The sequence below is a fragment of the Diabrotica virgifera genome, chromosome 2, assembly GCF_917563875.1.
Source record: "Diabrotica virgifera virgifera chromosome 2, PGI_DIABVI_V3a".
NCBI lineage: Eukaryota > Metazoa > Arthropoda > Insecta > Coleoptera > Chrysomelidae > Diabrotica > Diabrotica virgifera.
The window spans coordinates 34782573-34800580 of NC_065444.1; the positions used below are offsets into that span (position 1 = coordinate 34782573).

Genomic DNA, 18008 nt, shown 5'->3' on the forward strand with positions numbered 1-18008 from the left:
TTTTTAAAATAGATTTTGCATTTGAAAAGATGATGAAAAACTAAATTTAGTGGTATACTTTGAATTTTCGGCAAAATGATTTTTCTGATAAAATTTTGAATTTGAGTGCTGAAATTATGTGAATTGCGAAGCCCAAAGTAAAAAAAAATTAAAATATGACTTAATTTTAATTAATACCATTATTTAATCTAAATTGGTAAAATGTTAAAACATTTCAGTGTTTTTTTATTATCTGTCACAAATAGTTTATGGCGAATATTCATCTTTAAATAATGAATAAATAATAAAGAGTCAATAAAAAATACATCACTTTAATCAACAAAGTATCTAAAAATTATAACAAAACAGAGAAAATGTGCAGCAAACTATTCAAAACTAAAGTACTTATTCAAAATTACCACCATCAAAAATTATTGTTATGTGTCAAAATGATAATATTTTACCAATTTAGATTAAATAATGGTATTAATTAAAATTAAATCATATTTTAATTTTTTTTACTTTAAGCTTCGTAATTCACATAATTTCAGAATTCAAATTCAAAATTTTTCCAGAAAAATTGTTTTGCCGAAAATTCAAAGTGTACCATTAAATTCAGTTTTTGAGCCTCTTCTCAAATGCAAAATCCATTTTAAAAAAATTTAATATACAGGGTGTTTTTTTTTGGTCGGAACCTTTATACAATATTTTTTAAACCGGACCTGGATTTTTTTTATTTGTAAATAAATTAATTGATTGGACACCTAAAAGAATATTCGCGTGTTAAATATAAAATGAATATACAGTGCGGTTGACAAGTTGTAACCTGTATTTCAATTTTTTTCTACTTAGAGCTCTCGAAATTCACATAATTTCAGAATTTAAATTCAATATTTGACCAGAAAAATCATTTTGACAAAAATTCAAAGTATACCACTAAATTTAGTTTTTCATCCTCTTTTCAACTGAAAAATCCATTTTATAAAAATTTAATGTACAGGGTGTTGTTTTTGGGTTGGAATATTTTTCCAATTTTTTTTAATCCGGAGCTGGATTTTTATAATTGTAAATAATTTAATTTATTGTACACCTTAAACGATATTTGCGTGTCAAATATAAAATAAATATAGAGTGTGGTTAAAAAGTTATGAACCAATTAAGAAAATGCAAAATAGATAAAACACTCTAGTATCTTTGTTATTAATGGAGTAAGACCCATTAAGTATGGTTTGAGACCGCCTAAGTATCCTCTTTCTGCAGTTAACGTATGTTACTTTCCCAATGAAACACCCTGTATGTTTACTCTGATTGGAGTACGAAAGGAACCATCCTCGTTGGAACTTTACCGTGCTGAGCAGATGGGAGGTGAATTATAAATTGTAAAATTCCCTCATCTTCTTTATTCTCAAAATCCGTTATGGCTTGCAAATTTTAGAAGCCTCGGAGGTGTAAACAGAGATGGTTCCCGTTGTTTTCAATATGGTGGGATGTAGAGTAATATTTTTAGTGTTATTTTATGTGTTATTAGATTGAAAACTTAGTCTTTTGTTAGCAGTTGCCGCTAGGGCATCCCTGCCATTTTGTTCGTTGCAATTCGGGACTGCACGCCGAGGTGTGTCCTGGTTGGGTCAGGGAGAGCAGCATATGTGCCTCCTGATGAGAGACTAATAAGTTTCGAAACCGGTAGAGGTGCTTGCTGCACTTTCTGATTGAACTGGAATATGATGCGGCTGTAGTTTCATGTTGCAACGAAATTGAAAATGGTTATTCATTTTTGATTTACATGTTTACTCTGATTGGAGTAAGAAGGGAACCATTCTCGTTGGAACTTTACCGCGTGCACTGAGCAGATGGGGCGTGAATTATAAATTGTAAAATTCCATCATCTTCTTTAGTCTCAGTATCCGTTATGGCTTGCAAATTTTAGAAACCTCGGAGGTGTAACCAGAGAAGGTTTCCATTGTTTTCAATATGGTGGGATATAGAGTAATATTTTAGTGTTATTTTATGTGCTATTAGATTGAAAACTTAGTCTTTCAATTATGAAATTTAATATATTCATTTTTCTTCTTACGGTGTCTATCCGTTCCGGATGTGGGCAATCAATATAGCTACCCTTAATTTGCTTGCTGCTGTTCGGAATGGTCCGGTTGTCGATGTATTCAACCACTTTCTCAGATCTTAAAGCCAAGATATTCTTCTTCTCACAGATCCTTTCTTTCCAAATACCTTGCCCTGAAGAATGAGTTAATACAGGCCATATATCTATTAATTCCTTATAACATGGCCAAGATACTCTAGTTTGCGCTCTTTGATGGTGTTAATAATCTTAAATTTATTGTCCGTTCTACGCATGACTTCAACATTAGTCACAGGATCCACCCATGAAATTCTTAAAATGTGTCTATAACACCCCATCTCGAATGCCTCGAGTTTTCTTAAAGAAGCTTCGGAAAGTATCCAGGGCTCGACTCCGTATAATAACGTAAAAAATACATAGCATCTGATGATTGAGATTTTGGTATCAAGTGAATCGTGACTACTAAAAAGAGACTTCGTCATTATGAACGCTGCTGATCTCGTTTTTCCTGTGCGTTGTTTTATTTCACTCGAGTGGTCCCATTGACTGTTTATGTTGTTACCAACGTATTTGTAGCTATCCACCCAGTCAATTGGTTGTTGGTTAACCAAAAGTTGCGTGTTTAATATTTAGCGCTTACTAACAACCATTCACCGGAATGGGACGTTTCATCGCCAGTCCATTTCATCGCCGTCCGTTTCATCGCCGTCCGTTTCATCGCCAGTTAGTCAGTTGATTTTGTATTATAAGAGATGACACGACACGACGTTAAATTCAGTTCAAAACTTACGACAACTAAAAAGAAAAAAATATTATTATATTAATTTACTGTTCTATTTCTACTTTCCCTAAATTTGATACTAAATAGTATTAAATTTGTAGTGTTAAATGGCCTTGTAGAAATATATACGTTCAAATTTACGTAGTGTCAGGTTAGGTCATTTCCTAGAATTCCGAATTAATATTAAAAATAAATAATAAATGTAACTGTAGAAAATTGGTCGGAAAGGACATCGCACACATCTTATGGAAAATATAATGTCACTCAAATCCAATAAAATTTATACGAATAGATTCGTTTTAAATTAACGGTCAAATCTTATCATTGCGCCAACTCTTAATTATGATTAATTACGGTGCAAATTGCAATTAAAGTTTATCGAAATCACATTTTTTGAGTCAGTAAAAGTGTCAGTTACCATCATTATTGCTCTGGGTGCTATTCAAAAGAGCTTAATCCCCCGCTGGGCCTAAGCGAATTAGTGAAACTAATCCTCTGATTTATGAAGTACCGACAATTTGGGTGTTTTAAAATATTTTTTCTCTCTCTAACTTATGTACGTATCCATTTGATTTCAGATTTATTTATATCAATTTCTGCTCTTATTATTGAAAATATAGAGTTGGCGCAATGATAAGATTTGACCGTTGATTTAAAACGAATCTATTCGTATAAATTTTATTGAATTTGAGTGACATTATATTTTCCATCAGATGTGTGCGATGTCCTTTGGAAATAAATCAGTTAGCGATTAAATAACTGGCAATGAATCGGCCGGCGATGAATCGGTCGGCGATGAATCGGTCGGCGATGAACTGGCGGCGATGAACTGGCGGCGATGAACTGGGGGCGATGAAACGTCCTAGACCGATCATTCACTCTACTTATATCTGCTATGCGCGACATCATTCTTTGCAAACCATCTAATATTGTTTAGACGCATTCCGTTGACTAATACTCCTTCCTGAAGTTCTCCCAGCGCCTGCTCGAAGATATATTCAGAGTATATATTAAACCACACCGGAGACATAATACACCCTTGCGTCACTCCTCTATCTATGGAGACTGCCTCTGTCACTTGATCGTCTACTCTAATATTGGCAGTTTGGTTATAATATCAAGTATATATGATTCTCAAGTCTCTATCATCTAATCCCGCTTCTTTCAAGACGGTTATAAGTTGATCATATTTAACTCTATCAAATGCCTTTTTGTAGTCGATAAAACAAATATACACGTCACAGTTAACATCCCTGCATCTCTGAATAAGCACTTGGACAGCGAATAGAGCCTCTCGGGTGCCTAAGGCATCGCGTAATCCAAATTTTGTCCATGATACCCGTTCTTTCCCCTTCTCCTCCTTATATTTTATAAATAAATAAATACTTTATTTTCTTTTAGACAGACAGAGTCTGTATAGAATTAGTCAAAAGTAATACATTAAGTAAATATAACAAACAAATAAACAATTTCACTACACAAACAAACAATGAAAATACATTTAAAATTGAAGAAATTCTTCAACCGAATAAAAAGTGTGTGTCATCAGAAATTCCTTAAGTTTAGTTTAAAGCTTGTCAGGCTCCTACACAATTTTATATGCGCTGGTAATCTATTATAGAGTCTTTGTCCCATTATACCCGGGGACCTGCAATATATATTTCCCCTACACATTGGGGCACGCAAGGTATCTTTATATCTAGTATTCATGTTATGTATTTGCCCATTGGTTTTAAAATTTTCGAGGTTATTAAATATATATATATACAAGTCTCCAGAATATAAATACAGGCCAATGGCAATATTTTGAAATTTTGAAAGTACTGCCTACAACTTGTTTTATGAGGGATACCAGCAATAGTCCGTATTATTCTTTTTTGTGCAAAAAAGACTTCATTGATATGGCAACTTGATCCCCAAAAACAAATCCCGTATCTCAAACGAGATTCGGCTTGGGCACAATAAAGCATTATTAATTGTTTCTCCGTTAATACTTGTTTTAAATTTCGAAACAGAAACGTTACTGAGTTTAACTTTGCGGCCAGCGTATCACAATTCCTCCAATTAAGACATTCATCTAAATGAAGTCCTAAGAACTTTAATGATGAAACAAGTTCAATATCATTATTATTTATATTTAAGTTAATTGGATTAATACATCGTGGCCTATTATGAAACTGCATGAAAAGAGTTTTTTGGGTGTTCAACAATAAATAATTATTACAGAACCAGTTGTAAAGATCTGACAGTAAGCTGTTACATTTGGACTTCAAAGAAGTATCAGGTCCATTGACTATTACATTTATGTCGTCTGCAAATATCGTGAAAGGTCCATCCGAGTTAACCGAGACAACATCGTTTACATAAATAAAAAAGGGAACAGGTCCTAAAATTGAGCCTTGCGGTACACCTATGTCAATATCGAGATAGTTGGATTTATGCGTCGCATTTGATAATTTTCCTTTTTCTTTTAAGCTGACGTATTGACGACGTGCAGTTAAATATGATGTTAACCAATTTAACGCACGTCCTTGAATGCCGATATTTTTTAATTTATAAACTAAAATTTCGTGATTGACACAGTCGAAAGCCCTGCTAAGATCACAAAATATCCCAACAGGACTCTCTCCAGTATCTATTAAAGATGCGAGAGTATCATAAAAGGAATGCATTGCTGTATGGGTAGATTTTTTGGACTGGAAACATGTTGGTTACTAACAATCACTTTATTCGTCTGTAAAAATGAATTAAGTCTTTGTAAAAAACTGTACTCAAAAATTTTTGAAAATACCGAAGAAATTGTTATTGGGCGGTAATTATTTACTTGTTTTGGGTCACCCTTTTTATGAATTGGTAACACCTTTCCCGTTTTTATACAATCTGGAAAATTGCCATTTGAAAATGATAAATTAACTAAATATGTTAATGGCGATATTATAAACGAATGGCGATATATATAATAATAAGAACAGTCTACCGAATCATTTGAATGACTTTTGTTTAAAAAAAAGAGGATAGAATTAAAGTTTTTTTATTAGATAAGAAATTTTTAAAACAGAACAAAGTTTAGCATACATTTTGAATATTATATTTGTGGTATAGTATATAAATAAATAATAATTAGGTATACAATTTATATGATTTTGAGTATATTTGTTTTCCCTCTTTTGTCCTGGATAAAGTAAGCAACGAGAAATACTACAAGCCACAAACTAAAGGTAATACATTAAAATTAATTAGCCCTGAGAATATTTTTTATTGTAAAGTTTTACTGAAATTGGTTTTGTTTTCATGAGTAGCAATCAAAATAATTAATTAATTAATCGAAATAATGAGATGCCGATCAATCTCATAACAGAGAGAAAATACAGAGCATAATAATAATATCCCAGTATATTTCGATCGAAAGTTGTGGTGATTCTAGCTTTTATATTAAGTTCTGCTAGTATTGAATTATTTGTGCGATGTGCGGTCGGTAGTATGCGCAACAATCTATGGTGCACTAACATATAGGGCAGTCAATGAGGGTATTTGGCTCCGAATTCCATCCTACAACATCGATTTAATTGATATTTTCACGGTAAGTAGGGAATAGCTTAAGATACAAAGTCTACCCTATGCCTTATACCAAGATAAAAGTGCGCTTTTATCTTGGGGGTGGTTCCCACCCCTTCCCGGGGGTGAGAAATGGTTTGGTTAAAATAGCAACGGAAGAGCCTAGAGAACCTAATTTTAAGCAAAAACTGTTCTACAATTATTTTTTGAAAACTCAATACTATTTAAGTTATTCGTGGTTGAAAATTGGCCATTTTTATTGAAAAATTACACCTTTTCGGACGGATTTTTGCGAATAACTTAAAAACTATGCATCTAACAAAAAAACTATATAAAATATTTCTATAGGTTTTACAAAAACAAAGAGATTTGTTCCTTCATAAATCTTCTAGTTAAAATACAAAGAGGAGTATGGTAGGTAAGAAGAGTTTGTTTTTTTTGCTGCATGCTCAAATCGGTTTATTCAACTTGAAACAACAGAGAAACTGTCGATTTTAAGTGTATAATGATACTTATAACTTTTGTAGGGCTTAAAAATATCTTTAAAATGAGCAATACTAAGCGAGCTCGCATACCGAAGCAATATCCTACATCGCGTGTGGCATGCATTGCGAAAAGATACGCACTGAGTGTCACATCTGGTTTTTGGTGAATCTTCGGTGACTTTGGTGGAATTTCGTTCACCGAAAACCAGATGTGACACTCAGTGCGTATCTTTCCGCAATGTATGTTATGCGATGTAGGGATATTGCTTTGGTCAAATTTGCTTTGGTGCAATTGTCAAAAAACATAATGCTAAGAAAGCCTAAGAATACAATTGAGTTTTAATTTCAATATATTTTAAATGCTAGAACATTCCACAGGGTGTTCCAAACTTTGAGGAAAAAACACAGTAGATTTCTTCTCCTGGTATATTATGACATTTACATGTTCAGCAACAATATTACTAAATCGAGATTTTTAAAGAATAAGTCTGTAACATACTAAAAAATCACTAAAATCGGACAACAGGTTTAGGAGATTCGAGACATCAAAAATGACCTATTTTTCTTCTTCTTCTTCAGGTGCCATCTCCGCTACGGAGGTTGGCAATCATCATAGCTATTTTGATTTTTGAGGCAGTAGCTCTAAATAGTTGTTTCGAGCTGCATCCAAACCACTCTCTCAGGTTCTTCAACCATGAAATTCGTCTTCTTCCGATGCTTCTTCTGCCATCTATCTTTCCTTGCATTATGAGTCGTAGGATGCCATACTTCTCGCCCCGCATCACATGTCCGAGATACTGTAGCTTCTTTTCTTTAATTGTAAGTTCAACTTCCTTTTCTTTACCTATTCTTCTCAGTACTTCATTGTTTGTAACTCTATCTACCCAGGAAACCCTCATAATTTTTCTATAGGTCCACATTTCAAAGGCGTTAAGTCGTCTCATTGTCTCTACATTTAACGTCCATGATTCCACTCCATAGTATAGAACACTGTAGACGTAACATTTTGTTAGGCGTACTTTAAGAGCTAATGTTAAATCTTTGCTACATAGGACCTTTTTCATTTTTATAAAATTAGAACGGTCCTATTTTTAAGGTGTCCCAATTTTTTTGGCCCGGAGTGTTGTTTTTTAGTTAGATGCATAGTTTTTAAGGTATTCGCAAAAAACCGTTCGAAATGGTATTTTGTTTCAATGAAAATTCCACACCTGTAATTTTGAACCAATCAAAATACGTTATTTTGACAGATCACCATGGCAACGGAGGTATTTTATCGGAAATTTTTTGCTCGTGGGGTACCCAACAGCGAATTATAGTGGAAATTTTTTGACGTTTACAATAACAGAACATTTTTGACAGACTGGTTTTTATTTGTTTACATAATTTAGTTTTGATTCATTTTCTATCACTTGTAGTTACTCAAAACTTATGTAAAATTGAAGAATATACTATTTTCTATCTTGAAATGGTATTCCCATGCAACTACAATGAGTAGAAATGACGAATTTGAAAGCCTAAATAATTGCTGACAAAGCTATGGCGCGCTATTAATCTGTTCATGCAGCTTTGGATTTTCAAATGCAAATTTGGTGTGGAATTTTCTTACCGAATACCACGCGAAGTCAAATTAATATCCGGAATTTTTTTTTGATCATGAATATTTTTAGAAAATTTCCCTCGTCTGCGACTCGGGAAATTTTCAAAATATTCATGATCTCAAAAAAATTTCCGGAAATAATTTGACCTCTAGTGGTATTACTAGTGAAAATTCCACACCTGTAATTTTGAACCAATCAAAATACGTTATTTTGACAGATCACCATGGCAACGGAGGTATTTTATCGGAAATTTTTTGCTCGTGGGGTACCCAACAGCGAATTATAGTGGAAATTTTTTGACGTTTACAATAACAGAACATTTTTGACAGACTGGTTTTTATTTGTTTACATAATTTAGTTTTGATTCATTTTCTATCACTTGTAGTTACTCAAAACTTATGTAAAATTGAAGAATATACTATTTTCTATCTTAAAATGGTATTCCCATGCAACTACAATGAGTAGAAATTACGAATTTGAAAGCCTAAATAATTGCTGACAAAGCTATGGCGCGCTATTAATCTGTTCATGCAGCTTTGGATTTTCAAATGCAAATTTGGTGTGGAATTTTCTTACCGAATACCACGCGAAGTCAAATTAATATCCGGAAATTTTTTTTGATCATGAATATTTTTAGAAAATTTCCCTCGTCTGCGACTCGGGAAATTTTCAAAATATTCATGATCTCAAAAAAATTTCCGGAAATAATTTGACCTCTAGTGGTATTACTAGTGAAACTTTTTTGCTCAATTAGAAATCCAATGAAATCAATTAATTTGTGTTCATCTGATTGAATACAACCAATAAAACCAACATTATACTGAAAACAGATCCCATGGGCTGTTTTCACTCAATCATGTAGCTATGGATACCTACATTTCGTTTCATTTCGATTTTGACATTTCAAATATTCAATATTTCAAAATGTCACGATTTGGTTGTAATACTGATGAGAATATTCATGAAATTATCGAATCAAATATACCAAAGAATACTGTTTACAGTAAAAAATTTGTATGGAAAGCGTTTATGGACTTTTGCAATGATAGAAAATATGAATTAGATGGAAATCGGACGGTGGAAGAATTGGCGTCGATTTTAAAGGATTGGGCTGTGAATATGAGAAGAAAAGATGGTACAGAGTTTAAAGAAGCTACTGTATATAAATTATCAATCTTCATTAAATTTTTCTAATTGTTCCTTTGTTAATTGCACATTTAAATATATTGTTTCTGCTCTGTATTTTTTTTTTCATAACCAGCAAAAAATTTTCTATCCGAATAACCCTCGAACATTGATAAATGCTCAAAAATTTTTTAACAACTTTCTCAAGCTTGTTGCTTACAGGCAACAGACCGACGCCGTAGGCGGAGTTTCCAAGCAACAAGCTTTCGAAATCTGTTATAAAATTTTTTCGAACAATTATCAATGTCCTTGGGTTATTACTACTGAAAATGGCCAATTTTCAACCACGAATATCTCAAAAATATTGAGTTTTCAAAAAAAAAATTATAGAACAGTTTTTGCTTAAAATTAGTTTCTCTAGCAAATTCCGTGGTAATTTTAACCAAAAATTTTTCCACCCCTAAGAAGGGGTGGGAACCGCCCCCAAGATAAAAGCACACATCGGCATAGGGTAAAATTTGAATAAGGAGATAAGTAGAGGCTTGGCCCAAAATTTCATTAAAATCCACGCAGTAGGATAGAATTCGGAGGTAATATCCTATTCTTGCTCCCATTGACTGGCGAAATAAGGTACAAACGTATATTATAGATCACAACAAATTAAAAATGTAACCTGGATTTTATTCGTAGATATTTAGACCTACTACAAAAGTGAAATCGATAAATCAATTAAGATATATTGGCTTATCATTGCAGAGGTCTTCATAACAAAAATCGCATGTGTATCCTTTATTATCGACATGTGAACAAACATCTTCTCCATCTACCTCTGTGTAGGTGCATCCTCTTTCAGTTAACGTAGTACCATCTACAAACAAAATTGTTTAAATTTTAGAAAACAATACAAGACTTTATTGGGATAATAACCCGTACTCGTATCCCCTCCATATTTCCAAACTGTCATGTCTGCCGTTGAGTCCTATAACTAAGGAATAACAATGGGATGGTTTCCCGTTGCCTTCTCCATCGCAGTACCACAACCAATTAAACTGATCCAGTCGAGTCTGTATATGAGATGTATATGAGCCGCAATAAACAAAGCAGAGACAGAATTGGTCAGAACATCACCATCGATGACTTTAACTTTGAGCGCGTTAGAGAATTCAAGTATCTTGGAACAACAATAACTGAAGACAATAACGGATCACAAGAAATAAACAACAGGATATAGGCCGGCAATACATGTCTTTTTGTCCTCCAAAACCTTATAAAATCAAAACAATTAAAAATATGTAGGAAGATACAAGTATATACAACAATCATACGACCCGTTGTGATGTATGGAAGCGAAACGTGGACGATAACAAAGGCAAACGAAGAGAGACTACTTGTTTGGAAAAGAAAAATCCCAAGGAAGATCTTTGGTCCTGTGCTGGATGAAGCATCAGGACAATATAGGAAAAGAACTAACAAAGAGCTCGAAGAACTTTACCCAGACGCCAACATCATAAAAGAAATAAAGTCCAGAAGACTCCAATGGGCGAGACACCTCAGAAAACATTCCGACCAAAGAACAGTAAGGCTGGCGTGGGAGGAAGTCCCAACTGGAAGGAGACCACGCGGACGCCCTCGACTCCGGTGGCGAGATAATATAGCAGGAGACCTAAGCGCGATGGGCGTGGAGAATTGGATGGAGGTTACTCAAGACAGAAAACAGTGGAGGCATGTTGTAGAGTCGGCTAAAATACACGAAGGGTTGTAACGCCACGGAGAAAGTAATTAAGTAAGTAAGTCGAGTTTGTTGTTGGTCAATTTCAAGCCGATACAGGACGATTGATTTCCTTTTCTCCTTTAGCTAGTACTGATGATTGCTGCTCTCCTTCATCAGGGAGGAAAAGCTAACTATGATTTGAAATGATAAACCGATAACAGGTGTTTTCCTTCAGTAAGGAATTAAGAATAAAGCATAGCTCGCGTGCGCAGGATGGCTTCCAAGAAGTAGACCTATTCTCTACTGAGATCGTAGAGAAGTGGTAAGCACTACCCGTGGTAGACGGTACACGCACAATTGATTCATTGAAATAATTGATTCTTAAGAAGCCGAATAAATAATAACCCCTATTTTCAGATTGAACTTATAGTCCAGAAAGCCACTGCGCATCCGCTAGAAAAATATTCCGATTCGGATTTTTTGCACAATCTTACTCAAAAAGACCCCTTTTAACAAATTTGCATGCTGCCGGTCCAAAAGTGGGTCAAAAATTTTTTAAATGTTTTTTTTTTGTTTTTTTTTTCTAATTTTTTTTTTGCATCGAACAAAGTTTTTTTAGAGGTTTTTTGGATCATTTCAATCAGAAAAGGTCTTTAGTGACTTTTCTCCAAAGTTGATAGTTTTTGACATATAAGCGATTAAGGATTTAAAAATTGCGAAATCGGCCATTTTTAACCCTCAAAAAATATGTGAAAAACTGAAAATTTCGATGTTGCCAAGGTAAGAAGATATTCTTTGAACATCGATTGATGAAATCCCGAAGAGTTTTTTGCAATACAATATCGAAACCCCCTTTGTTTTTTAATTGCCAATCCAGCGGGCGCTTGATTGGCAACCATTGCATGTATATGTGACATGTGTAAATATATGTGCGGAAGAAATATTTCGATTCAATTTTTTTTTCACCATCTTGCTTGAAAATATCCCCTCTTAACAAATTTGTATGTTGCCAGGATCAAAAAGTCAAAAAATTTTTTAAACGTTTGTTTTTGTTTTTCCTAAAACTAATTTTTTGCATCTGACAATTTTTTTTAAGTTACTTGGATCCAAATAGAAGATATCTTAAGTGACTTTTCTTTAAATGTGATAGTTTTCGAGATATAAGCGATTGAAAATTTAAAAATTGCAAAATCGGCCATTTTTACCCTCAAAAACTATGTAAAACACCGAAAATTTCAATGATGCCAAGATTTCGTAGTCGTAGAAATTCTAAGAATATCGGTTGATGAAGTCCCGAACAGCTTTTTGCAATACAATATCGAAAACCTCTCTGTTTCTTAATTGCTAGTCAAGCGGTCGCTACACTATTTTTAACCGTTGCATGTATACAACATTGTATGTAATATGCGTAAATACGAGTATATGTGTGGAAAAATATTCTGATTCAATTTTTTTTTCACCACCTTGCTTAAAAATGTTCCCTATTAACAAATTTGCATGTTGCCAGGGTCAAGAATGTGTCAAAAAAATTTAAACAATTTTTTTAAACTTAAAATGTTCTCCGATTACATAAACATAGGTTGCAACGGTTGGAAATAGTGTCGCTCCCGCTTGATTAGCAATTAAAAAACAAAGGGGTTTTCGATATTGTATTGCTAAAAGCTCTTCGGAATATAATCAATAGATGTTCAAAGGATATTTTTTTACCTTGGCAATATCGAAATTTTCAGTTTTTAACATAGTTTCTGAGGGTTAAAAATGACCGATTTCGCAATTTTTATATTTTTAATGGCTTATGTAATATATGTCAAAAACTATCAACTTTAGAGAAAAATCACTAAAGACCTTTTCTGTTAGAAATGGTCCAAAAAACCTAGAAAAAACTTTGTTCGGTGCAAAAAAAATAATTTTAGGAAAAAAACAAAAAAAATGTTGATCCACTTTTGAACCTGGCAACATGCAACTTTGTTAAAAAGGGTCCTTCTTGTGTAAGATTGTGCAAAAATCCCAATCGGAATATTTTCCTAGCGGATGCGCAGCGGCTTTCTGGGCTATTAGCAGAAAAAATTAAACTATACTTACACAAGGTACGATAAATAGTATAACAAGCTACACCTGAGGTTGTCTTATTATCTGGGGGCATATCTGGGCATCTTACTTTCGTACGGTTAGATAGGTCCAGGTCATTGCACAAATCTCCGTCATAAATTGTACAGGAATAACATACTGTGGGTTCTTGCTTTGCGGCGGAAAAAACTGAAATACATATAAATTATATAAAAAATATGTTGATTGGGGTAAAACCGAGAAGCAAAATTTAGACTAAAGAGATTAGCATGACCTCAATTTTGGATTATGGATAAACAAGTGTGAAGAAAATATAAAAAGTGCGTAGCTTTAAAAATATACAGAGGCTATTGTAGATGACAAACAAGGAGACAAAGACGAAATAAAAGAATATTAAAAAAGTAAAGGCACTTATTGGTACACTACTTAAAGCTATAATATCAAAGAGACCATAAACACAAAATTGAATACAGAAATTGTAGTGACACTAAACGTAACTTTTTCCAGAAAAAACTGGACTTGAAAAAACAGAAGTAAAAGAAAATAAGCTGGACATACCTATGGTGTAACCACCACCCTTCAAGCTGTTACCAAAAATAAAGGGTGACATAGGGGTATGTCTGGCTAGCTGAATCCTGTCAGACAAGATACACTATCACTTCCTCGCCTTCAAAGTAGAATATGACAAAGTTAAAAAACTGCACTAAATAATATAATGGTAGGCTTTGGGTTCCCACCTTTGGGAACTTAGTTATATTAACAAAACTAGCAATGCAAAACGTAAGCTGGTGCGTTAGGATTTAAGAAGAAAACTCGATTTAAGTCCTTAATTTTACTGCAAAAAAACGAGAGACTACTTGGTATCTTTAGAAAAAAATACTTCGAAAGCTTTCTAGGGTCGTAAATGAAAATGGTATATGAAGTCGAAGATATAGGTTATACTTAGATATAGATTAGGATTGAAAACAACTTCATCTTTCAATTGCCAGATGACGCTAGTCACCTAATACCTTCACAAAAACTCTCGGCTCGGTGCTGGTCATTTAGGATATGGAGAACAGTGCCTACGTTCTCTCCGATGAGGCTCCAATAAGAGCCGAAAATCGCGATTCAGAGGACTGGACTGCGCTCCGTATCCTAATTGAAAAGTAAGATTGTTTTGCCTTCGCATTGCAACTGAATAAAAATGGTATACATTTTTATTTTATAATCATATTACTCCGTAGAGTAACCAGGTGCATTTTCCGTTGGAACTTTACCAAGCGGCAGACGGGGGATGTGAATTGCATAGTGTAGAATTCCTTCCCTTTGTCTTCACTGCAGGATCCATGTGCTTGCAAATTTTAGAATCCTTGGAGGTGTCACCAGGAAAGTGTACCAATAAGATTTCAATTTAAAAATCTTTTAGTAATGTTTTTAATATTTTCAATATTATTAATTTTGCTATTAGGATTGAAAACAACTTCATTTTTCGAAGATATAACTTTGGATTATAACAGCTATACACAAATGAACATTGTGAAATTTATTAAGGAGCATAGACTAAGGTGGGCTAGAGATATTGCTAGGATGTCAGATAATGAGTAAACGAAGATATTGACATTCCCAAAACTAGAAGGCAAAAAGGTATAGGGCTCATAGAAGGTGGATTGATGATGTCGAAGAAAACCCTAAGACTCTAAGGGTTAAAATATGGAAGAGAGTTGCCGGGAATCGATGGGTAGGCGACTTCTCTTTCTAGTAGACCAAGATCCATAAAGAAATTCCCAGCGAATTATAATGATGAAAGGTGAATAAGTATATACAGTACGTAAATCGTTCAGCTGGACATAGGAAATATACATTGAGAAAATTGTGGCAACTGCGCTAACCTGCGTTAGTTGAAGCTTCTGTTCGAGTACAAGTTTATGGTGCAATAGAGCTGCTAGAGCGAATGGAATAATTAAGTTTTGAAGCAAGGATGTCCATAAATAAATCAAAAAAGTTTATGATTAATGAGTTAATAATTTTATTTTGTTTTTAAAATATTTTTTGTTTAAAAACTAATTTCAAAACTAAACCGTTTTTCCATTTTCTTAGGCCCAAAATATTTAGCTACTACATTGTCATATTTTGACGTTTATTTGTGTCAGTTGAAATGAGCTATCAATTTTGACGGTAATGCCCCTTAACCCTCGAAAGGCGGTGCGGGGTGCAGATGCACCCCATACCTCGTTTTTCTCACCTAACTTTTTTAATATTTTTTTTGGATTTTGTCCATTTTTTTATTCGCACTAAATTCAATTATAAACGCATTCCACCCATTTCAGCATTTAAAATTCTGCGTTTTCGTGTTTTTTTTTTTTTAAATGACTGTGCTGTCGAAGGTGGCTGTGTATGAAGGTGCTGTGAAGGTGCTAGTGATGAAAATTTCATCCTGAATTAAACGTTTCTCCTGTTTCACCTGGAACTAACATAGCTGTAGACAATGTCGGTTTTAGTTATGTCAGAGAAAAAATACCGAAAGTGCCGGTATAACTGTATTGTGTGTAAAAACTTTTTGTTGTCCACAGTGTGAAACATTTCATGTGTTTGTCTTGCAGCGATAATATTGTTTTTAAGAAGAAATGATTACTTTGTTTGTAAAATTATGTTTCATAGTATGAAAAACAAGTCCTAATTATCTTTCAAATCAATTTCCCCAACGTTTACATATAAAAAAATGGATATACAGATGGGGTGCAAATGCACCCCGCACCGTTGTTTACGTAAGAATCAAAACACCGCCTTACGAGAGATAATGTTAATAACCATAGTTTCATCGAGAGAGCTCAGTTGCCACAATTAGCTCAATATAATACAATGTATGTATTTATGTATCTAAATATATACGATGTATGTTCCCTATGTCCAGCTGAACGATTTACATACTGTATATACATAAATCGTATTTCCTATGTTTTTCCAGTTTTGTTGTATCTCGCAGAGGCCTGGACAATAACGGAAACATTAATGAGGAATTTGGAGGCATTGAAAATATGGGTGTACCGACGTATCCTCAAAATATCCTGGACGACTCATACCACCAACGTAGAGGTATTGCATCGAATGGGAAAACAAAAAGAAACATCTTTCACAATTAGGAAACTTGAATACCTCGGTCATATGACACATGATAAATATCATATACTCCGACTGATAATACAGGGTAAAATAGAGAGCAAACGCGGAAGAAGAAGACACTCATGGCTTCAATACTTACGCCAATGGTTTGGACTAACATCAATCAAGTTGTTCAGAAACGTTGCAAACAAAAGTAAAGTTGCTATGATGATAGCCAACGTCCGCAACGGACAAGGCACATGAAGAAGAAGATACGTAAATTTACTGATATAGATAATATTCAAAAAATCGATCTAAAGGTTTGAACTTACCTGCCATAGCTCCAATCGTAAACAAAAGAAGTACTATTTTAGACATAGTCGTAGTCACACTATCTATAAGCGAAAAAACTCAAATGTATCTACGCAATTCTTATAAATTTTTATAAAACAAGTAAATTTTTTATAAATGTAGATGAAATAAATTAACTTATTCGATTGTTGCAATTTAGATCAGTATTATCAATAGATGATACAAGTAGCACTCAATAATATGAATAGTACTTTGACCTTGTAAAAATTATTATCTTTACGAATTGAAAAACAAGTTGATCTTACATATCAGATCAAGTTTGGTGGTTACAATATACTCTCTAGGATTAAACGTGCAACAGCGGGAGACGAGACAGGCTCTTTTTTCGCCCCGTGTCCCTCACTTTTTCATCTGTCTCGTCCCGCGTCCGGGACGATTTTTAGTAAAAAAAAATTATTTTTAGTGTGAACGATCACACTGAATGACAATAAATAGAGTACTTACTAACCTTACTTATTAGTAACTTACCTGAGGAACCTCAGACGCTCGGATTCAATAAGCGACTCTTTGAAAAGGAAATGAAGTCGACTTTACTAAGTAACTAGACATTTACTTAACATAAACACTGCAGAGTACCCCCTGAACTAGTAAATACTAATATTTATACGAAATTGCAACGCTCTATTGAATTCGCAATAAGCGAATAACACTTTATTCCACTCTTCAGAAGGAATCAGGTTAAACGGTCAAAGAGTAAATAGCATCCGCTATGCAGATCACACGGTATTAATGGCTGATTCGGACCATAGTATGGAGATACTATTAAATAGGGTTAGTGAGAGTTGTGAAAAAATGGGGACGAAGATCAATACTGCGAAAACCAAAGTATGAAAATATCAAGGAACAAAAATTTACCCATTCCAATACGTGTTAACTCCCAACAGCTTGAATACGTAAATCGATACAAATATCGTGGTTGCTGGTTCAACAATCAACAATTATAAACAAGAAGTAAGAGCGAGAATAGAGGGATCCCGAAAAGGGTTTACCAAAATGAAAAACTTATTTTGTAAAAGTAGCATTAATATCAGCCTTAGATGTCGTTTTCTTCATTGCTATGTATGATCAATACTTTTGTATGGAACGGAGACCTGGACACTTAACATAACACTGATGAACAAGTAAGAAGCCATTGAACTCTGGCTTTATAGAAGAATCTTGAAAATACCTTGGA

The 18008-nt window shown here is 33.9% G+C and overlaps 1 protein-coding gene across 1 annotated transcript; it reads right to left on the minus strand.

Annotated features, from left to right (window-relative positions):
* Positions 1-10263: 10263 nt before the first annotated feature.
* On the minus strand, positions 10264-16975 carry LOC114333094 (uncharacterized). The gene is made up of 3 exons (XM_028282926.2): positions 16795-16975; positions 13397-13570; positions 10264-10471 (listed from the first exon to the last, which is right to left on the minus strand). Exons 1-3 carry the CDS (start codon positions 16838-16840, stop codon positions 10329-10331), a joined length of 363 nt encoding a protein of 120 aa, XP_028138727.1. The 5' UTR covers positions 16841-16975; the 3' UTR covers positions 10264-10328.
* Positions 16976-18008: the final 1033 nt, after the last annotated feature.